The following is a 23,760-nucleotide window of genomic DNA, read 5'->3' on the forward strand; positions in this document are numbered from 1 at the left end:
TTGGTAATTAAACAAGGGAAAAATCCCCAAATTTTTGGAATCAGGTTCTTGGGATTGTATTGTTCATGAGCTCTAAGTTACCATTTTCACTTTAAATACTGTTCTTGATTTTCAATTCTTTGCATAACCAATTTCACAAACTATAATACTGTATTAGCTGATTTTAAAAATGTTAGTGATGCGTACCAGCTATGCCTGTGCATGATGGCTGCCAACGTACATTGATGATATCTCCAACTTCTTAAATGTTTACTATGATAGCAACATGAGTATTATTCTTTCAAAAACCTTAAAAGCTTCTAAGAACAATTAAGTTGTTTGCTTATTTTTGTTATTAATAGGCTTTTGTTGTTACTGAGGTACAGCTGATTTTTATCCCAGCAACACCCTCTATTGAAATCTCTGCACTTGTAAAACATTTTGTTAAGAAAATGATTAATGATAAATAAATAAATAAACTTTATTGAACAAAAGCCTTTAAATCGGCGGCACACGTTCTTCTGGACGGTGCGTTCTTGCATACATAAATTTACATACATTATGTTAGCCTGAAGGCTAAATAAAAGTATAAAGAGAAAATAAAAGAAAAAACATTAATAAGAAAGGAAACGGGATTGTACAAAAAGAAACTAAAGAGCAAAAAGGTACAATACTTAACTTTGATGGAGTGTTATTATTTATTATTAGTATTATTATCAATGTTATTAATATGTTATTTTTTAAAGAAAATATTATTAGACCTATTATTAAAGATGTCATTTAATTTAAATATTATATTGTTTATTATTATTTTATTATTTATGTTCTTGTTAATACTGTATACCACTTAATTATGAGTTATGATCTTTATTTGTTATTTAGTTAAAGTGGTATTATTTTTATTTATTATTTCGATTTTCCTAATTTTAATATTTAATCTTATTTTTAGTGAGTTTATTAACCATTTTACCTCAAATTATAATCCTGATTTAATTGTGTTTTGAAAGTTTAGTAAATATAAATTTAAAGTCTCCATGCAGCAGTTAAGTGTCGTTTAAAATGATGATACATATACAGATATAAAATAAAATTTACATTTGCAAAATTAACAAATTACATTATAAAGTTAAACATAAGAAATAAATGAATGACAAGGCATTTTAAAATCAACTGATACAGTAAAAAACCAAAAAAACAACAAATTTACACTATGCTAGTCTACTATGCAATACAGAACGGAAATCTGGTACAATCTCTAGATCTATTAATTGATAATTACGGAGCGCTTTTTCCATGCTCTTTTGGCATATATTTTGCAAAATGTATCAAGTATTAGATGGGTTTCTTTACTGAACACATGATAGTCACTTCCAAGTAAATGTTTATTTATTTATTTTTTTAAAGTTTGGATATAAAGCATATATTTATTAAATTAAAAGAGGATATAAAATTTGAGATTTGTTTTTTTGCATTAGAACTATAAAAAAAACAGCAAATAAATGTACTCAAAATGTCATGGACTTACAATTAAAATTTAAGACAAGATTTTATGAAATTAATAATTAAAGACAATTTTGTAAAACCCATCACAAATCATAAAAAGTACATCTAATAAACATTACTTTTTAGGATTTGTTTTGCTTAAAAATAATATTGAATGTTTTGTAATAATATAATCTATACATAATATAATGTCTGTGACAACATTTTATTATGCAAATTATTAATGATAATGTTTATTTTTTAAGCTGTTGGTGGCATATATTAAATTAAAAGAGGATATGCAGTTTGAAAATGTTGTTTCTACCAGAACTATTTAAAAAAACTGAAAAAAATGTACTAAAAATGTCACGGAATTACAATTAAGATTTAAGGCAGGAATTATGAAATTAATATTTAAAGGAAATTTTCTACAACCCATCACAAATCATAAAAAGTACACCTAATATTAATAAACATCTCTAACTGAAATTGTTTAGGATTTTTTTACTTAAAAAAAATATAGGTAATAATATATTCAAAATGTAATATCTGTGACATACAGTAAAATCTACATTTTCAGTCTTTGACATGAAATAAACAGGGAGGCAGGTGAAAAAATAAATTAGTATCAATTATTATTTTTTTTTATTAGTTTATTTAACGGAATTTGGACAAATTCATGAAGTTCCCCGAAATTTGTGGGTTTTTCCACAATTTTTAATGCAGATCCCCGCCGAAAAGTGGTTATTTCTCCCCGAAAATTGGTTATTTTCCACCGATAATCTGGACGATTTTGGCCTAGCCTAAAGATTTTTCTTCGGGAAGTGAGTGTTCACCCACTAGGTGAACAAAAAGGACTTTACTTTAAAAAGATTTTTATATGCAAATGTCAGTGAAACATTTGTAGTGGAGAAAAAGTCAAATTTATTAACAAAATTATCGTAGGCCTAGGTGGCTAGAAAGTGTTTCTGACATTACAGTAGAACCTCCATTTTACGTACGGTACGGGACCGAAAGGCGTACGTAAAACAAGGGATTCGTAAAATCAAGGTTGACCTTAAATTTACCCCCAAATACGAAGATCATAGCTAAAAAGGCTGCCGTGTTTGCCTACAGCATGCAGGTGGTCACTAGCTTAGCTAGCTTAGTGATGCGTACCAGCTATGCCTGTGCATGATGGCTGCCAACGTACATTGATGATATCTCCAACTTCTTAAATGTTTACTATGATAGCAACATGAGTATTATTCTTTCAAAAACCTTAAAAGCTTCTAAGAACAATTAAGTTGTTTGCTTATTTTTGTTATTAATAGGCTTTTGTTGTTACTGAGGTACAGCTCATTTTCAGTTTTTGACATGAAATAAACAGGGAGGCAGGTGAAAAAATAAATTAGTATCAATTATTATTTTTTTTTATTAGTTTATTTAACGGAATTTGGACAAATTCATGAAGTTCCCCGAAATTTGTGGGTTTTTCCACAATTTTTAATGCAGATCCCTGCCGAAAATTGGTTATTTCTCCCCGAAAATTGGTTATTTTCCACCGATAATCTGGACGATTTTGGCCTAGCCTAAAGATTTTTCATTTAAAATAACTGAATTAAACAGCATTTTCCCAAACAAACATGTTGTTATTTCACAATTAACACTCTTGACACTGTTTATAATGACGCCCAGTATTTAAACAAAAGCATTTCTTAGGCCTTTGTTTCACAAATTAACAGCCATCCTTCAACTGCCAAGCCAAGCACATAGTATGCAACAATATGTGTCAATAGAGAGTCGGGAAGTGAGTGTCCACCCACTAGGTGAACAAAAAGGACTTTTTACTTTAAAAAGATTTTTATATGCAAATGTCAGTGAAACATTTGTAGTGGAGAAAAAGTCAAATTTATTAACAAAATTATCGTAGGCCTAGGTGGCTAGAAAGTGTTTCTGACATTACAGTACATATTGTTTATTACTGAACATATGCAGGTAGGTAGGTAGGTAGGCCTGGCCTAGAAAACTTGGTGTTGGATATCCCAGATGGTGTACGCTCGAGACTTTTTGTATAACTTAATATTAGCTTATAGCACACCCTCTATTGTTTACCCGAAATTTCTTGTTTTTTTTTTTCAATTTGGGAACTCTGAATTCATTGCTCTAAATTTGTGTAGTAATGATCAGTAGAGAGAGACCATGTGAGCGAAAACATTCCGCTGTGGGTGATTCGTGACCACCAATCAAATAGCCAAAAGTCTCTACCGATCACGGAAAAGCTCAGCTTTGATTGGCTTACAATGACATCATATGACAAAATAAAAGCAGCATCTCCTAGCCTAGGCAGGATTTTAATTAGCGAAAAGTACATTATTTGCATTGTCCATACTTCTAAAGGCTACAATAGTTGTCGCCATGTTATCCTGCAGTAAATAACCTATAATTATTTTCTATTTTAATTCTCAGTTGGGAACCACATTTTTTGAAGAATGTCTGGGTTTGGACGTGGAGGTCGAGGAGCAGCCCTTCTGAAGCTTTTAGAAGAACCTCGTCGTCCAGGCCAACAAAATGACAAATCTACGAACGGTACAAATGGCCACTCTAAAACTGAGTCAACCAAGTCTAAAGGAAGAGGGCTCATGTTAGCTGCGCTTGGAGAGCAGCTTAAACAAGATTCAAATGGAAGTTAGTACACGTCACATCATTATTGAAATTATTTTGGTTTCTTTCATCCTGCTTTATTTTTGATAGTCTGAATGTTTTTTGTAGATTTTACTATAAAAGATAGATCGATAATAATAATATATAGATGATTAAAAACATTTAACATTTTTGACATTATTTTTTCCTTTAAATAACATAGACAGTCGGCGATATCCATCTCCTGAGATAAAAGAGTCACGAGTTCCAGAAGGACATTCTCCTTCTAGTGGCATGACACCGGCTACATCTGTAACAGACAAGATGACAAAGTTGCATTTGGAAAAAGATAAGAAGATCGGAGTATATGGACAGAAGTAAGAAATTTGTATACTATATTTAAAATGTCTTTCTTCCTCACTGTTTTAGGGAGCTATGACTTTTTAACACTGTAGATGATAAACGGTGTGTCCGTGATTTTTTTTACAAATTGATTATCAATGAGCAGCCATCGTTTATGCATGAATTCACCTTATTACCGGTAGTCGCGTTTTCTGTACATATTATACAATGGCGTGCACTAAAAAATACTCTGCATTTAACCATGATTTTATTGAATTACTCAATATACCATCCACTCACTGTTTTGTGGGGAATGAATTGGGAATTGTCTTATCTTCAAACGACGATGACAAACAAACCGACCTGTACAATGAAGTTTAACCAACAACATTGTTTTTGTTCATCGACGAATCGAAAGACTTTTTTTATTATATTTTTTTCTTTATGGGGCATTCCACAGTATTTGGTCCGTGGGTTTAAACATTTCATTTACTGATTTTGATGTAACTCTTGGCCATTTCTCAAAGTAGAGTTGAAGTTTATTAAATAACATTTTTTTATTTTTCTAATATTTATTTTTTAAGTAATTGAATATTAAATATGAAAAAACCATATTTGATGTTACGGACTGGCATTTTTAACCCTATTTATTTCATAAACTATGCATCTTATTACTGTTTTTTCAAAAGATAATAGTTACTTTATTGTCTGAATAATCCATAATCAAGTATTTAATTAAAATGTTGTTATTAATTTCATACATGCACGTCCGCTACGTTTTAGGCGGTTTTTTTACATTTATTTAAAAAGTAATAATGCATTTTGTTTTCTCCTGAGGACTATATCATTATATCATGAACACATTTTTGAAAATTTTATATTTTGATGAAAATATCATATTTCAAAAATATATTGTTATGGACGGGACATTTTTTGTTACGCATTCAGTGGAATTGCCCTACTGTACAAAGGTGTTGTGTTAAGTGTTGTTAATCTGGTCTGTATTTAAAATAACAATCCACAAAAGAACAATACCTAAATCCAAAAGTCCAGTATGAATGGAGGTATAGGTGTGGTCATCACTTTGTAGACTTCATTCTTTGTGAATTTGCAACCAAGAACCTTTTATAAATCAGATACTAAATAATTAAGATTGAATTTTAATATTTTCACTTGACATAAACTTTTAAACAGTGTTTCAAAGGTTGAATTATATTTTGATTTGTAAATAAAAGATTACATTGATGTAAAAACTTATTTTTCAATTTTTTAATAGCAAAATTATTCAATTTTTGAACCTGGACAAATTTGCAGTTAGATTTGTATAATTAACATTCAGTTATCTAAAACAACATCTGGCAACATAATAATACAAAACAAATTTTAAAATCTCTTTTAATTGAGGAGAAATATTACAAAACGTAAACGTAAAATGTCCATTTGCCGTCCCATCCGCGACGCATACAATTTTCATAATAAAAAGTTTTGTCTACAGTCTTTTTTCTTTTTTTGACATTCATAATTAACATTGGTCATATATGTATACATTTATTCTACTGTGAATCTTGTATTCTTTTTTATTTCTAAGATATGTCTAGTTGTATTCTAAAAAATGTCCCGTCCGTAACAAAAAAATACTGTGGAATGCCCCTTTTTATATTTATTTCCTCCCAAGAATAAAATATATACAGAAAAACAAGTAAATATAAACACAATATAAAACTAGAATTGATTTCGTCACTTTGACGAATTATAGGTGATCATTTCTATAATTTTAATGAAATTAAAATTTTTTAAACATGCATGTATGTTAACATGATGTACGCTATCATATGACATGATGCATCTATGCTTATAGTGCTGAGTTGTACCTATTATATGTTACGGGACCCACATCATGTTCTAATTTGTTGGTATGATGACGTCAAAATAAACTTGACGATGACAATTTCGAAAGATAATGAATTGAGCAAAAAAATATAAGGTTTGGAAAAAAATTTGGCATGTAGATGCCAAATTTAAAATTGTTATAAATGTGACGAAAGAGATGAAAAAAATACTTTTTAAATTCAGCTGGCCATATCATAACATCTGACCACAACGTAGTCTAGAAACATGTTGTAAATTCGTTCATTATCACTTGTATTAAGTTATTACTGTAGACTCTGGAACTTGAACGGAAGTCGAGCGTTACATTGCCATTGTCAACAAATCACAGTGCGAAACATCGGTGACAGGAAAATGCTTTCTTCACCAAACATCATACTTTTACCGATCTGCAGTTTTTAATAAACACTTGGATGCTTATGTTACAGTATGATTGGATAGGCATTACAATATATTCCTTAGCCATGTTTTAATTGAATTGTTTGTTTTTCCCCAGAGTGAATCTTTCTTCAAATTATGTACGTCTTCAGTGTGATACAAGCGCAGTGTATCAGTATGCTGTGTCATATGAACCACAAATTGACAGTAGAAATATGAGAGCACATCTACTTTACCAACACAATGATGTGATTGGTAGTGTTCGTGCATTTGATGGTGGTACCTTGTATCTTCCAGTTAAAGTCAGGTCTCAGGTAGGCAAAATGTTGGATAACAAACATGTCTGTCAATAACTAGGTATCCCAATGAAGCGGATTTTCGTTACCGCGATTTTAACACGTTCGTGAAATTTCAAAAAGTGACGTGTCTTTGAAGTTAAAAATATACTATTTCTTATGTACCCATGTGAATAAAAATTATATGTCTGGAATGATCTTGTTTAAGGGATTATTTTCATATATTTTTAATCTATGTTTATTAAATATTTTAATAGAAAACGCGAGTTAAAAATGAGGTACAAAAGCCGGCGAAATCCGCGCGCTAAAAATAACTTTGGAAAACACCTACCCATTTTCAAAACACGATCGTACGAGGTCCATAATAGGTGGTGGAGTAATTTTTGTTGCATGTTATCAGGCTTTAAATACTCTTTATTTTGGTATGTAAATCGGTTATTATTATTATGTACATCCGCCTCAAATGTCAATTTTAACGATAAAAATTGAATTTTTGAGTCTTTCTCATTATCAAAATCTGGCTAATTTAGTATTAAATTGAAGCTAATTTATATTTCTGTTTGATAAACCACATCGTTTTATTTAACTTTGCGTGGACCTCGTGCGAAGAGGCCAACAAGACCAACCACTGAAAAAAATAATCCCTACTATAAATATCAGTGTTTACCATTTTCCTTACGGGGGGATTCAGTTCTCCGCTTATTACTAAATTACCGTCGCCCAGGCAATGTGCATGGTATGCATGTATTAGCGCGTTAATTAATGATTGGATAACCCCCGCAGTGGACTGTTCCATTTTCTGAACTAGTCTTCGCCGCACACGAGGCATGTCGAAAAATGTCGCCTATCATTGAATATTTGCTTCGAAACGTCAATTTTACCGACTTATTAAATTATTTAATAAGTGGAATATTTATAAATCTAATATATAAAGCAAGTACGTTAGGAAGAAATGTACCGAAGAAATTTAAGAAGCTTTGAATTTGCTATGCAGCGGCCGTAAGCCATTCTATGTAGGCGGCCGAAACGCCCTTTGGCCAGGGTTGCCGTTGTATGTATACGCTGTTTCTAGGTCTAAATTTTATTCCGTATATTTCAATTTAAAGTGCAACTTTCGGTTAGAATAATCGAAAGGGAAATAAAATTAAACATGTTACCATTATACCATTGAGGTAATTACTTTGTTAAATTTAAAATTTCTTCCCGATATTTCTTAGGCAGAATTTAGCGTCAGGCTTTTAGACCTATTTAATATAACTTAACCCCTTAACTTCATGTAGGCGCGGCCGAGTCTATGTTCGGCCCGGCGCTCGAAATGGAATCGAACACATAATAAGCACGGGCTTAATTCTTATGTTTGGCGGTTCGAAAATCAATTAAAATAATATATGATTATAATTATATATTTAAATACTAGAATTATAAAAAAATGTATACTTACGAAAAATAATATTCAATGAAAAGAAACAATACCCACACAGTTTTTTAACACAATATATTTTTTTTTTCACATTTTAACATTTTTAAAAAATATTTTATGTTGTATTTCAGAAATACCTACCTGTCAATATAAATAACCTTACTAAAATACATATTACATTCTATGAAATGCAAAAAAAAAGAAGTTAATTCACACATTGGTTCAAAAGTTATGAATCATTTAAAGACAGGATATTTTTAGGCATTTTTGAGACATTGGGAAAAACACGCGAAAATAGCCCTCGGACGAATTTTGGAGGGTGATATCTATAAAAAAAAATGTCGAGGACACCCAAAAAAAAATTTTCTTGTACAAATCTGTTGTATCTATGGGTTTGGCAAAAATAAGAACTTTAAAGTTATTAATATAAAAGTTATAACCCTTCAAAAATGGTTCCAAATATAATTCGAAAAAGTGCCATTTTTCAAGCAAAAATCACTGTTTTTTGGGCACTTTAACAGACCATAACTTTTGAATGGATTATCCGATTTCAATCATATTAATTGCAAAAGTTTATGTTCAGTAAGTTCCTTCTGATTAACTGAAAGAAAAAGTACCATCATTAATTTGAATTTTTACATTGGGATACCTACAATAACAGAAAGTCTGAATTTTTATTTTTGTATTTCACATTTCTTGCTTATTAATTTCTTGTATATTAAAATAGTAAATAACGTATTTGCTCTGTGGTTCTGCTTATTCAAAAGGAGTGCTTTTTGAGGAGTAAAATGGTTACATATATACTCAAATACAAGAGAATCACTGATAAAAGAATACAAATTGTATCAAAATGCTTTATTAATTGTACATCATCTACTACAAATAGAGTATGCATTTTTTGTAAATTAGTGTGTATTTATTTGAGGACAACAAATAAATTCCTACAGCATTTATTCAAGGGTTGTGGGCATTTATTCCAAGCAATATTCCATGTGGGGTGTTTATATGTATAAATACTGTAAATATTTCAATCTGTTTTTATGTGATTTTTTTACAGAGTTTCCAGTCCATCAGACCGACTGATAAGTCAGATGTTACAGTCACTATTAACCTTGTCAAAGAACTTGCACCAGAGGCTTGCGTTAGTGTTTACAATGTCATATTTCGAAGGTATTATTTTGTTACATTCTGTAGTTATTCACTGGTTATAGTTTACAAAGTGCATTTTTACTGAGGGCCACCATAATTTAATTTATAAAACTAGATGGTACGCTTGCATGCTATTTTGGTCACCCTGGTTTACAGGCTAATTTTAAGCCCTGGGGGAAAATGTGATCACAATATCAATTTGAAAACTGTAGGTTCCTTTAGAAATGTGGTCATTCTCTGTCTGTAGTAATAGTGTCCTTTCACGGGTGTACTATTATAGTGCTGTTAAGCCATTCCGATGTTTCACTTGTTTCATAATCTATTCATATGGTGTTTGTAATAAAAGATTTAGTTTTTTATGTGTTAATTATGACATTTCTTTTTATTCAAATGTTAATAATGAAGTGTTTTTTCCCCAGGATAATGGACAAATTAAAATTAAAGCAAGTTGGGCGTCATTATTTTGACCCTTCAAGGAGTGTTGAGGTACCTCAACACAAACTTCAGATCTGGCCTGGCTACATCACAGCTATTCAACACTATGATGGTGGTCTCATGTTACAGACAGATATTTCACATAAAGTATTATGTTATGAAACTATATTGGACTCAATGTAAGTTTTCTTGGTCTGAAATGAAAAAGTTCGTAAATAAGAAGGTTCTGAAAAAATTGCAGGTTGTCCTGTGTGATCAATGCACTTAGTTTAATGGGTTTCGACTGCTTTATAGCAAGTTAATGATTATGTTCATACACTTTAAACAAGCTAAATTCAATTTTGTTTTGTACATTTGTAACATTCCTTTTGTTTTACTCTACATTTCTATAGGTCCAGCATTATTCAGCGAAACAGACAGAATTTTCGTGACATTTGTACACGTGAATTAATTGGGTGTATTGTTTTGACACGTTACAACAATAAGACATATCGTATTGATGATATCGCTTGGGACAAAAATCCACAGTGCAAGTTTACTCTACATAATGGACAAGAAACCTCATTTGTGGATTACTACAGGTCAGTACTCTATTTTAATAAAATATAAATATTTTTTTAATGGATATATCTTGAAAAATTTGAAATTTAATGCATCATTCTAAAATATTTTAATATGTAACTTTTTTTTTACTTGGCCTAATGTGACTTCATTCAAAATAGGTTACTGTAATACTGTAATGTAACATTTAGTTGCTATACTAAAATTGTTCTTGTTTTATACATCGATTAAAATAATATTCTATTCAATCTATTGCTAAGTTCTAGTTATCTTTATGTTTACTATATAATCAATAATTTTTATAGACGTGCATACAACAAGGAAATCCAAGACTTAAATCAACCATTATTAATCAGCAGACCAAAGAAAAAGGATAGAAACCGACAAGGCACAAATGAAGGGGTATATATTTAAAATAATAACCAAATATTCCTTTAACTAAAATAGTTTATTCTGTTCAAAACCTTTACAATTGTATTGATTTTATGATTGAAGACTATAGATTAGAATTACCACCCAAAATATACCATACAGTCAACCTTCCCAATACTGCCCACTCATTGACTGGCCTTACATTTTTGAATGAAATTATTTGTTCCATTGCACAAATATAAGACATTCATTATTTCAATGCGCTCCAATTTTGGACCACAAGTTGAACAATTACAGACAGTGCACATCACAAGTGATCAGTCAACAGTCATGTGTTCCACATGGTTGCTTACTGTGTAACAAGAATGACAACATTCAATGGCCATATAATGAAATGACACTTGCACAAAGTTGCACTCTGACAGAAGAGTTCAATGAAGTAATATATTGTTTGATATACACACCATGTATATCTATCAACATTCTCACTCCTGAGGATGATCAAAGTATATTAATAGAAAATCAAGGAACTCAACATTTCTAAATATACACATGTGGTGTACCACAAACTTCAAGTAGTATATCATGTGACCCACATACCTCCAATCAAATGACAAGTATCTACTCAGGTGTATTACAAAAACTGTTATGCCACAGTACAAGTATTATTTAAAGAAATATATCTTGTTTTTATATTTTGGTTAGCAAGAGGAGGTGATTTGTCTTGTTCCTGAGTTATCATTTCGAACGGGTTTAACTGATGCTATGAGAGCAGATTTTAGAGTCATGAAGGTAGGTTTGCCAAAATATTTTAAGAAATGTTTAAAATCAAATGCTTATTTTAAAAGCCCGGGCATTTCTGGAAATTCACCTACTAATAGTTTTTTTTAATTGAAAGGTTGACCCAATTAATGTTGGATACAGTAGAACCCCTCCTTTGTGACACCCCTATTAAGGGCACACTTTTCCATGAAACAAACAAGACTCAATATATTATGTTTTAAACACTACAGTCAACCCTTATTCACAAATTCAAAGTTTGTTATTATTCAATTAAATAGATTCTAATTAAACAACATTTTTGCAACCAGTTAAAGGATATAATGCTGGATAATTACACTTTTTAGATGGATTTAAATGAATTAAATTAAAAATAAACATTTGTTTATTTCAGGATCTTGCAACTCATACAAGAATTACACCAAACCAAAGGCATTATGGATTGAAGCAGTTTGTGGAAAGGCTGTATAGTAGTCCAGAAATTCTTGAAGAGTTACAAAAATGGAACATTATACTTGACAAAAATCCAATCATGGTAATAACTACTTATACATTGAATGACCTAAACCCAACATAAAATGGCCAAATTGACACTATTATAACAAAACTAGCTCATTCTTCTTCTTCTCCATTTTCTGGTGCTATTCAAATGTGTGACGTATTTTGTATTCAGTTGGAAGGACGTTGCCTTGGTCAAGAGAAGATTCATGTGCGTGGTAGAACTCTATTGCCACAAATAGCTGACTGGGGAAGGGAAGTGTGCAGAGAGAAAGTCATTTCTGCTGTAAGTTATTTCAATTTTTAATTTTAACAAGTCATCAGAAGAACTATACCATGTAATAATTTATAATATCTAAATTAGTGTTACCATCATGATAGTCAAGTGGCTCCCGATTCCTTTCTATGTAATTGTTTTTGTTAGTTTTTCATTTATCTGTTTTTGTATATCTCAGAGCAAACATAATTTCTATGTATATTTGATATGAAAATGACAATAAATAGAAATTATTTTCCACTGATGCTATACCATTTTCCAGTATTGAATATCATTTTATTACCATACAATTAATGTAATTTTATAACATTGAATTTCTAACTTCCAACCTTGGACTATGAAAGTGGCCCAAATATACACTTAATTGTGTGCTCTCTTTTTTAAACACACTTTTCTATGGTTTTTAAAATATAGTATAATTATGGTTTTTAAAATAAAAATAAATATTATGTAGGCCTATTGCAATAGTTTTTAAATGTGAAAAATATGTTGATTCTAATCATTTTAACCGCCCACTATAAATACCAGCTCACAGTGATGCACCCAATTTTGATCGTGAAGAGAAAACAAATGGAAGAATAGGTCTTATTAACAGATTTTGCCAACACCAGGCTAGGCCTATAGCTAGCGTACAATGTTAGTAGCTTAGCTAAACTAAGTATAAGACGTCAACTTTCGATGCGAGCTACGTAGGTAGAGCATCGTTTTTATATTTTTATCATAATAACCACATTTAAGTCAAGGAATGACCTGATTTAATGTTTTAATATATGTGCATTATTTTTAAAAAACATTAAAAATTGCAGGGAATGTATATATTACAAAAGACTATTCATTTTCCCAATGTACTTTTAAAGCAGTATTATACATAATTGTTGTTCGTGTATACACATAATATAGTTAACATTAGATGTTGTTGTTGACATATCAATACTTTTTTTGAAAGGTGGACTTGACTGACTGGGTAGTGGTTTTTACCCGTCGTGATGCACAAAAGACGACGGATTACATCCAGATGATGTTTCAAGTAACACGCCAAATGGGTATCAATATCTCTGATCCTGTGCGACTTGAACTACAAGATGACAGAACAGAGTCATACCTCAGAGTTATCAGGGATGCTATCAACCCAAGGGTAAGTCAGTTAGTCCTATGGAGAATATTTTGTTTATTCCCAAACATTTGTATCTGTAGTTCCAAGGGGTTACTGATTGTCACTCATTCCAGGCTGCTACACCATCTCTTCCTGTCTTGCGCATCATGATCCTCCAAACCAACTTTTCTCTATCTTTCTTTCTTTCTTTACCGTATCTTTCCACATCACCTTTGGCCGTCCTCTTTCTCTTATACATTCAACTTCTAAATACCATGACTCTCTTTACTGGTTCACCTTCATCTTTTTTTAGAATATGTCCCATGCATCTAAAATGACTTCCATGATTGTTTCATCCAGACCTAGACATTCCATGATCTCCTTCGTTTTTCTCCGTTCTGCCATCTTAACACCACATATCTTTCTTAACATTGCGCTTTTTGTTATTGTAGTTAAAATATGAATTAAAAATACTAGTTTTACAATATTAAACATTTTATCATATCATTTATTTCGCCAATATACATGAAAAAAACATTACAAAAGTAAATCAATGAGGCCGGATTACCTAAAAGTTATAAATAAAAATAACCGTCGAGAGGCTCTCCACATCGAAATACTTACATGAAATGAATAACACACAAAAAAAAATCATGAATTCCTATAAAATTGAGATTAATTAATAGTTGGTCGCAGAGATCCACAGGCAGAACAACAACACCACCTCCTTGACTATTGCGATCCTTTCTGAAAACGGCATATTCTTTAAGGAAAATTTCAGTGGAATTTATATGACCATCTAGCCATGATTCAGTCATAAAAACAATGCTGTGAGCATTGATATTTAAACAATTAACACTACCTTTAAGTGCATAGTTGGTTACGTAACCACCGAGTCGCATACCTTTGTCTCCAACATAAGTGTCTATAAGTATAGATTATTAAAGGAGACTTTTCCGTAAAATGTTTGAAATGAGGAAGTAGAATTATCATACCTCCTATACGGTGCAGAGTAATGGCCATGCTTGGTTTGCCTTAAAATCTAGGCCTAGGTCTGCTACGACTAGATGAGTTAGGATGGACAACATATGATGATAAGTATTGGACCGCATAAACATCCACAACGCATAAACATATCAATGCTAGGCATATTATGTTAATTAGGTAAATAATAGTAGTAGCCATAGCCTAAAATCGTATGATTTAACACTATCCAGGAGCGGGAGATTTAACATGTACGCTCACGACACCTACCCTTTTGTCACTTTTCATGTTTGTGTTGATCATTCATAATGAATATTGTTTATCCCAACAGCTGCAACTAGTAGTAATAATCTTTCCAACATCTCGTGATGACCGCTACAATGCTGTCAAGAAACTATGTTGTCATGAGAGTGCTGTGCCATCGCAAGTAATCATTGCCAAGACGATCAGTCAAGCCAATAAGCTACGAAGTGTAGTACAAAAGATTGCACTTCAGATCAACTGCAAACTTGGAGGAGAACTTTGGAGTCTGGACATTCCGCCAGTAAATACTTTTAAATTATAAAACTTTTTCTAGTTTTGTCAACTACTTTAGATGGTTTTCCTAAAATATATTGGTTCATATCTACTTGAAATAATCAGATGGTTTTTCTGAAACAAGTTTGTTATTTTATATTTGATAATTATTTAATTACAATGGTTTTTTTTTTCTAGAAAAATCTGATGGTAGTTGGCATTGATGTATACCATGACTCACCAAGAGGAAAGAAGTCTATAGGAGCATTTGTAGCCAGCACAAACCGGTGAGGAGTACACACCTTTAATACCCCTCTAATATTTCCTTGGGATTCCTTATCCTGGATTTTGTACATGAAGTACATTAAGTGCTGAATTTAATCTAATGTTGATGCGTGTTTCCCAGCATTAATATGATAAAAAGAAGAAAGCTTATATTATTGTAAGTGGGCAATATGTGTACAGCCACATCAAAACCAGGCGCTTGTCGCTAGATAGGGATTTGTGTAAAATGCATTTGAATGTGTGAAACTCATATTTTGACCATTTTGTTTTTTTACCATTATCTGATAGGAAATTTACCGTAGATTTCAAAAATATATGCCTTATTGACTAATTCAAATGGAAAGGTGGTAAAAATTACATAAATCTGAACCTCTATCCTCGTGTTTCGATTGAAAGAACGAGGTAATTCGTTACAAAAAAGCAGTTATTTTCGTCATTCCTATGCCGTAGTTTTGTAGATAACCCCTGAAAGCTTGGTATCATTCGATAGGTATTTTTTTCATGAATCTAAAAATAAACGAATGATGTCACAGATTGTACGATATAGACCAATAAAAACCGATTTTATAGAACCCTTTAGTGTAAACAAAAACGGCCTTGTTGCTACGAACACGCTGAAAGAAGCGATTTGATTGGTTTAATTTTGTCACATGACCCATCCAGCATGGAAAATTCCAGGTCAACAAAATCTTATGCTAGTACACGCTCGTCGAGGAAAATATATTTTTAGTTCATCTAAGTACTGTACACAGTAATACTAAAGTGACGTGTACTGACTCATACTTGCTAACAATAAGTTATAAACATACTAAAGTAAAGGGCCTAGCTAAGTTATTTATCGTAAGAGTTGACTAGGCCTAGGCTAGACCTGACTCTACTAATAAGCCTAGGCCTACTACAGTACTACTACGTTGGGCTACTAGCCTAGATAGGCTGCATGGCATAGGCCTAGCTAGCTAGTAATAACAACAACAAGGCCTAGGCCTAGCCCAATTTAAATAAGATAGAATTTTCATCTCTATAGTATAATAAGCCTCCTGCAATGCTTTACTTACTAGGCTATTTTATTTATTTTAATTTGGTTAAATTTCATTATGCTTAAAATGCCAATGATGGGCCGGGTGTGTGGGGATTGTGTGTACCTGTCAATAAATGGATATTTTGCGAAACATAAACAGTAAAAACAAGTACAATACAAATCCCTCACAAATAAAATACTGGTACCTTGGCTAAATTTCACGTTATTCATCATGCTTAAAAACATTGTTCAAGCTAACGGGTGTGGCTACCTGTCATGATCAGGCCAGGTGCTGGTTCAACAATAGATGTATTACATAACATTAACAACAGTAAAAACAAGTACAATACAAATCCCTCACAAATAAAATACTGGTACCTTGGCTAAATTTTACGTTATTATATGAACCTATCATAGAACGCATAAGAAGGGTGGTGGAGTGGCCGTATATGTTAATTCTGAATTTCTGTCGCGAAGAATACCTGAAATAGTAGTACCCGAAGAGCTAGAGTGTGTTTGGGTTTTTATAAGACCGAAGAGGCTCCCCAGAGCTGTATCCTCTATTATAGTTTGTGGAATATATATTCCACCTAATTCTTCTGACCAACAACTGCTTTTGGATCATATTATTAAATCTCTTGACAGTCTTAAACTTAAACACCCAGACGCTGGCTTCATTATTATGGGGGACCTGAACAGAACTGACCTAGCCCCACTATGCCGTGCACATAACCTAAAACAAATTGTGAAAGAACCAACGCGAGGGGATGCAATACTAGATATTATAGCCACCAATCTGAAGCAGTATTATTGCAATCCCCGAATTGTGTCGCCGATGGGTGCTAGCGATCATAATTGTGTTCTGTTGTCAGCAACTACAAGGACGAATAGCAACAAAATCGAAAAGCGTGTAATCAGACCAATGAAAGCGAGAAGTGTTGAAGAATTTGGCCGTTGGATAACTACCCATGACTGGAACGAGGTTATTAACGCGAGTAATACTGAACAGAAAACGCAATCATTTTATTTGTCATTGACTTCTGCTATCAACACTTTCTTCCCGGTTAAATCCATTAAGATACATCCAACTGATAAGCCATGGATTTCGCAACAAGCAAAGGATCTTATAATGAAACGTCAACACGCTTTTACTAATCATGGTAAATCGCTGCAATGGAAATTCTATAGGAATATGGTACAAAAAGTGATCAAGAAAGACAAAATGAACTTTTACAATGAACGTTTATTAAACTTAAAAGCCACTAATCCCCATAAATGGCACCAAGGCGTGCAGATGTTAGCTAATAAAACTAAACCCCAACCACTTATTAGTGTAGAGGATATTCCGCAGGATGACTATCATGGTATAAGTAATTTTGTAAACAACCATTTTGCTATAACTTCCCAAAGCAGACCTAGTATTGATTTATGTAAGCTTCCTACGTATTTACCTGCCAATAAACCCCCTAATGTAAAAGAATGGGAAATGTACAATCAATTAAGAAAAGTTAAAGTAAATAAGTCCCCGGGCCCTGATAATGTGCCTAACAGATTAATAAGAGATTTTGCATGCGAACTAAGCATCCCTATGACTAATATCTTAAATGCCTCCCTCAGTGAGGGTCATGTCCCAACTATGTGGAAGGATGCTATTGTTACTCCTGTCCCCAAAGAAAATGGTTGTACTAGGGTTGACAAATTTCGACCAATCTCGCTTACATGTATCCTAGCTAAGGTAGCTGAGGGCTTCATTAAAAAATGGCTCTTAACAGATATCGAGAAAAATCTTGATAACAACCAATATGGTTGCCGTAAACACTTTTCTACAACCCATAATTTGGTTGATCTACTAAATGTGTTCTATGAAGGTAGTAACATTCCCAAATCTGTTGGTCAGTTAGTTTTAACTGACTTTAGTAAAGCATTCGATTGTGTTGACCACACAATAGCAGTTTCTAAATTAGTAACACTTGGCTGTAGACCTGAAATTGTACCGTGGTTAATTAGCTTTTTGTCAAACAGAACCCAACAAGTACGCTATAAATCCACATTATCAATGAGTGTTAATCTAACATGTGGCGTCCCTCAAGGCACACTCCTTGGGCCTATGATCTTTCTTGCTCTAATTAATGATGCCATGCAAGACTCGCCATGTAAAACTTGGAAATATGTAGATGATTTGTGCATAGGACAGATAGTAAAAAAGGATGAAATTTCCTCAATTCAGAATGATGTTGCTTTACTGAATGTATGGTCTAATGAAAACAAACTAAAACTTAACCCAACTAAATGTAAAACTATGTATTTTAACTTTCAAAGAAATCAATATGAACATGAACCCCTTTTGATTGGTAATGCTACAATTGAAATCGTTAATGAAACTAAGTTACTAGGTTTATGGATACAAGCCAACCTCAAATGGGACCGTAATGTTAAAGAAATTGTATCGAAAGCCAGCAGACGTCTGCATATATTGTGTAGATTAAGAAAGTTCAATCTTCCGAAATTTGATCTTGTAGATGTATTTAAGAGTTACATAAGACCAAGTGTTGAATATGCTGTCCCAGTATGGCATTCTAGTCTCACTAAGAAACAAAGTGATATGATAGAATCTGTCCAAAAAAGGGCTTGCAGAATAATATTGTGTAATGACTACATATGTTATGACCAAGCACTCAATGATCTTTCTTTTGATACTTTATCTGATAGAAGGCGTAATCTATGCTATAAGTTTGCTCTGAATTGTTCAAAAAGTATTCATTTTGGAAAATGGTTTCCAGTGAAGAATGTAAGTAACATGAAACTAAGACGTGTAAAGTATCAACAACCCAAATGCAGAGTTGAAAGATATAGAAAAAGTGCAATACCATACCTTATCTCGCTTCTAAATGAATAATCATTATATATCACCCAGTACAGCTATGCAATTCTTATTGGTCCTTTTTGGTGTTTTTTTTTTTCTATTTTAATATTTTAATGCTAAACTTGTTGAATGTTCCTGTATTGTATTTCTTGTGTAAATTGCCTCCTTTTTTATATATAATTATCATTGGTTTTATACTTTTATACAAATTTTAATATTGAGAAAATGTAAATATCTTTGTAATTCAGCTAAGGCTGCGATGATGATAGTGAAATAAATGAAATGAAATGAAAAAAAAAATTCATCATGCTTAAAAACATTGTTCAAGCTATCGGGTGTGGCTATCTGTCATGATCAGGCCAGGTGCTGGTTCAACAATAGATGTATTACATAACATTCACAGTAAAAACAAGTGCAATACAAATCACTCACAAATAAAATACTGGTAACTGAATTTTGCCGACCAGAAACGAGAGACATTGTGTGCCCTGCGCCATTTTGAATAAAAAGCAGATAAAATAAAGTAAAAAGAGAAATAAAATTGAATAAAGTTCATTAATAAAATGTTTGCTGTTTTTTTTAAAATTTGTTCAGAACTAATAATAAGCTAAGGAAATCTTCTGAATACCTACTAGTAGGCCTACTGTATTATTCTTACACTACACTATTATAAATGAATTTGACAGATTTTACGTAAATTAGTGGTATTTTGTAATCGTCATAATTAACTATGATAACCACCTCGGATTTTGATGAAATTTTCAGGAATATCAGAAAACACTATATTGAACAGGTGTGCCAAATTTCAGAATGATTGTTTATCAAGAAGGTAGTGTTGCTAAGGTGTTAATTGTTCAATCTGTAACAGCATGGGGCAACTTCCTGTCTGATTTGTCATTAAACTTTGACTGTTAATTACTCAGTAATTAAAAGTAAATTGTTGTATAAATGCTATATACATTTATTGCTATAACTCTGGGAATATTTGCTTGATTTAAATGATCCAAACACCATTTTGAAGGATATATTGTGAGTAATATAATTATAGTAATAACTAAAAAAAAATATTTCACCAAGTGCCTGGTTTTGATGTGGCTGTACACATATGAACAGCTTTTTGGGTCCCCTTTTGTGCATAACATTAACAAAGGCAAAACATATTGCAACACAGGACTATGATGTTAATTGTTCTGAAATTTTTCTGTATTAATGAGAGTTTTATGCAGTAATTTATATGTTTTAGAATTGATCAGGTGTATTTAATCAGACCAAGCTACACCCACTGTCAGCTAGGTCTGAAACTGACTGGATCAAGTGCCACATACAATTCTTATTATGTTTCCTTTCTATGTTTTTCAGCACATTGACCCGTTGGTATTCAAGAGTATGCTTTCAACTTCCAGGACAAGAATTGATTGATGGCTTGAGAGTTTGCTTCATAGCAGCAATTAAGAAATACTCAGAGGTAAGGCCTCTTATTCCATATAAATATCTGCTGTTCTTGATATGTTTTGTGATGTCAATTAATAAGAGTTAAGTATTGCCAAAGTACAAAAGGAAATTTATACAAAGGAAAGTGTTAAAAAATATCAATATAATATGACAGGTAGCGAGGAGGACAACCAACCACACATATGCCAATATCAGTATCTCTCATTCACACAGATCAGAATTAATAGTATGAGATGATAAATTGGAATACAGTCAACGCTCCCAATACTGAACTCTCTGAAAACCGGAAACTCTCCCAAAACCAGACTTATTTTGAGGTCCAAAATTCATTCCCAAACACATTCCGAATATCAGACTTTCCGGAAAACCAGATTACATCATGTGTCCGGTATTGGGAGAGTTGACTGTACAACTAAAATTGACTCGATCCAAAGGTGGTTGTTTTTACCCATTCACACATAGACTTTTTTTATTCATGCAATATCATTTTTTCCACTCAATTTTTACATATTTACTTTACATTTTCATTTAGGTAAACCATTGTCTACCAGAAAAGATCATTATATTTCGTGATGGTGTAGGTGATGGCCAGCTTGGTATGGTAGCTGATTATGAGCAGAAGCAGTTGTCTGCCAGCTTTGCTTCGTTCGGGGCTGACTACAACCCCAGCCTAGCAATTGTCGTTGTACAAAAACGAATTAACACAAGAATCCTGGCTGCAGATGTAAGTATGGGTGGAATGGACTATAAACAATTTTATTTTTTATTTTAGTTGAGTTAAACAGTTTACAGCTTAAAACAAACACTTGAGTATAACTAACAAATCATTTGTTTGATTATTAACAATTAAACTTAGCTGTATTTTAGATAAAATAATTACACAAAACATCTTTAAAACCTTTTCTAAATTGATGTTTAGACCTATATAAAGTGGAACAATTCCTCCTAGATAACTTCATATTTATGTTTTTGGTATAGCATAAGGGACAGATGAATAACCCAGCATCAGGAGTAATAGTCGATCATTCAATCACACGTAGAGACTGCTATGACTTCTTCCTGGTCAGTCAACATGTACGCCAAGGCACCCTGACACCAACTCACTATGTGGTTGTCCATGATACAACCGGCTGGATACCAGACCATATGCAAAGGTACACATTACTTTTCTTAAAACATCATTTTTTATTAAAGTAAATTTGAACAATAGGTTACCGACTGCTTCTCCATGCTGCTTGGAATCCTGTTCATCATGTTCCTTCTTTCTGTACCATATCTTCCCATGTCACGTTAATTTGTACACAGAAACTTGTAAGATGTGCAGTTTTCCGAGATATTTGCAATACAAAAAAAAAAGCTTATAACTCAAGATTAGTAATTCTTTTATCAAATATTTTTTTTTGGTATTTAGATTGGCCTACAAGTTAACTCATCTGTACTACAACTGGCCAGGCACCGTTCGTGTTCCAGCACCATGCCAATACGCACACAAACTTGCATACCTTGTCGGCCAAAACATTCAACGTGAACCACATCTATCTCTGTCAGATAAATTATTCTTTTTGTAGGTACGACTGGTATTTTGACAGTGAAAGATGATGATGAAGTGGGGAACAGTAGTTACTTATAGTTAGTTACTAATTCTTCTTTTTGTAGGTACGTATTTTGACAGTGAAACTATTTCAAGATGTTACTGTTACTAGTTTATGTTATTAGTAAAATGATTTACTTTTTAATGCTTTGCAAATTAATGTTAAGTAAAATGTATGCATCATTAGTGAACTGTGTTAACTTGCATCCAAAACCATATAAGTTGTAGCAAATTTGTAACTATGCCTATGTCAATTATTTTATTGTGAACCTTTAGATACAAAATTGGAAATCAAAGCAGAGATTTGTTGCAAAATGCAACAAATCTATATACTACAGATGTAGGTAATTCCTTAAGTATTATAGAAGAACCAATAGGACCAAATGTTTACCAGTGAAATTTTTGCCTCAGCTTTTAATTATATGAGGCTTGAAATTGTATTTTGGTTTTGCAAAATCATTTTAAAAAGTGTAAAGTTTAAGAAAGAGTGTGTAAACTAAGAGTGCTGCTTATTTTATACTTTATACTACTTTTGATGTTGATACATTTTAACTGAAGTTGTACACTAAATATTAAGCCAATACAGCATCGTACCAACTTGTAATATAATGTAAAGTTCATTTATAGCTTTTTAAATGTGTCTTTTTGTGTATTCATTTTTAGTATTACAGTGTAAATGGTACAAAGGAAGATGCAGTTTGTTTTCTAAGAAGAAAGATTATATTTTAATACTGTTTTTAGAAAAGATTTTGTTTTCATATTAACTATCATTACATAAATAATTTGTGATTTGATGGAGTTAATTGAATTAAATGTTATTTTAAGATGGTGTTGGTTTGAAATTTTGATTGGAAAACAAAATCTACAATATTCGGTACCTAATTTTCATGTGTTTTTTTTTATACACTTTCTACCATCAACATTCCAGTAGCTGTTGACTGCAAACAATAGTACAGTATTCTTTTACTGTATTATGTTATCATTTTTATCAACCTATCAATTTGCTCATTTAATATAATGTATTATGTTTAGTTGTTAAACCACTTTTTTATGTTTTTCAAATTGGTGCTCAGTTTTATAGTAATTTTAGTGTTAGTGATAATAAAAATAATTTAATAAAAGTGAAATGAAGTGGTATATGACTTTTTTTCTGGTTAATGGCTGAAATCATTTTGTAAGGATGTGTGGCACAGTGTGTTCTGATCCAACACTTGTGTATTCTTAGCCAAGACACTTTACTCTCTCCACCCATGTGTGCAAATGAGTACCTGGTAAGGTCAAAACACAATCTGCGCCGATTACTAGCTGCAACATGGAAGTATGTTCATTTTAAATTCATTACATTGTTTCATGTGATGGACAACCAACGCCGAGACTTTTCCTTTCCTGAGTTTTGCAGTTCAATTTGTTTAACAACGTCATCAAAATCAGTTTTAGAAAAGAGCTTAGACCCTGCAAATGTAATTTCCACACAATAATG

General features: G+C 32.2%; 1 protein-coding gene across 1 annotated transcript in view; it reads left to right on the forward strand.

The window, feature by feature from the left end:
- LOC144845573 (piwi-like protein 1) overlaps window positions 1-23,420 on the forward strand; it is a 29,957-nt gene extending 6,537 nt beyond the window's left edge. The window contains exons 2-18 of the mRNA XM_078702999.1: window positions 3,910-4,128; window positions 4,307-4,460; window positions 6,809-7,004; window positions 9,464-9,576; window positions 9,975-10,169; window positions 10,383-10,571; window positions 10,857-10,953; window positions 11,629-11,715; window positions 12,098-12,238; window positions 12,377-12,487; window positions 13,425-13,613; window positions 14,887-15,099; window positions 15,270-15,358; window positions 20,597-20,702; window positions 21,222-21,413; window positions 21,668-21,843; window positions 22,101-23,420. Coding sequence (XP_078559125.1) covers window positions 3,933-4,128; window positions 4,307-4,460; window positions 6,809-7,004; window positions 9,464-9,576; window positions 9,975-10,169; window positions 10,383-10,571; window positions 10,857-10,953; window positions 11,629-11,715; window positions 12,098-12,238; window positions 12,377-12,487; window positions 13,425-13,613; window positions 14,887-15,099; window positions 15,270-15,358; window positions 20,597-20,702; window positions 21,222-21,413; window positions 21,668-21,843; window positions 22,101-22,257 — 2,601 coding nt within the window. The 5' untranslated portion in view covers window positions 3,910-3,932 and the 3' untranslated portion in view covers window positions 22,258-23,420. The remainder of the gene's footprint in view (window positions 1-3,909; window positions 4,129-4,306; window positions 4,461-6,808; window positions 7,005-9,463; window positions 9,577-9,974; window positions 10,170-10,382; window positions 10,572-10,856; window positions 10,954-11,628; window positions 11,716-12,097; window positions 12,239-12,376; window positions 12,488-13,424; window positions 13,614-14,886; window positions 15,100-15,269; window positions 15,359-20,596; window positions 20,703-21,221; window positions 21,414-21,667; window positions 21,844-22,100) is intronic.
- Window positions 23,421-23,760: the final 340 nt, after the last annotated feature.

This window comes from Antedon bifida, chromosome 6, assembly GCF_963402885.1.
Source record: "Antedon bifida chromosome 6, ecAntBifi1.1, whole genome shotgun sequence".
In the NCBI taxonomy this organism is placed as follows: Eukaryota; Metazoa; Echinodermata; class Crinoidea; order Comatulida; family Antedonidae; genus Antedon; species Antedon bifida.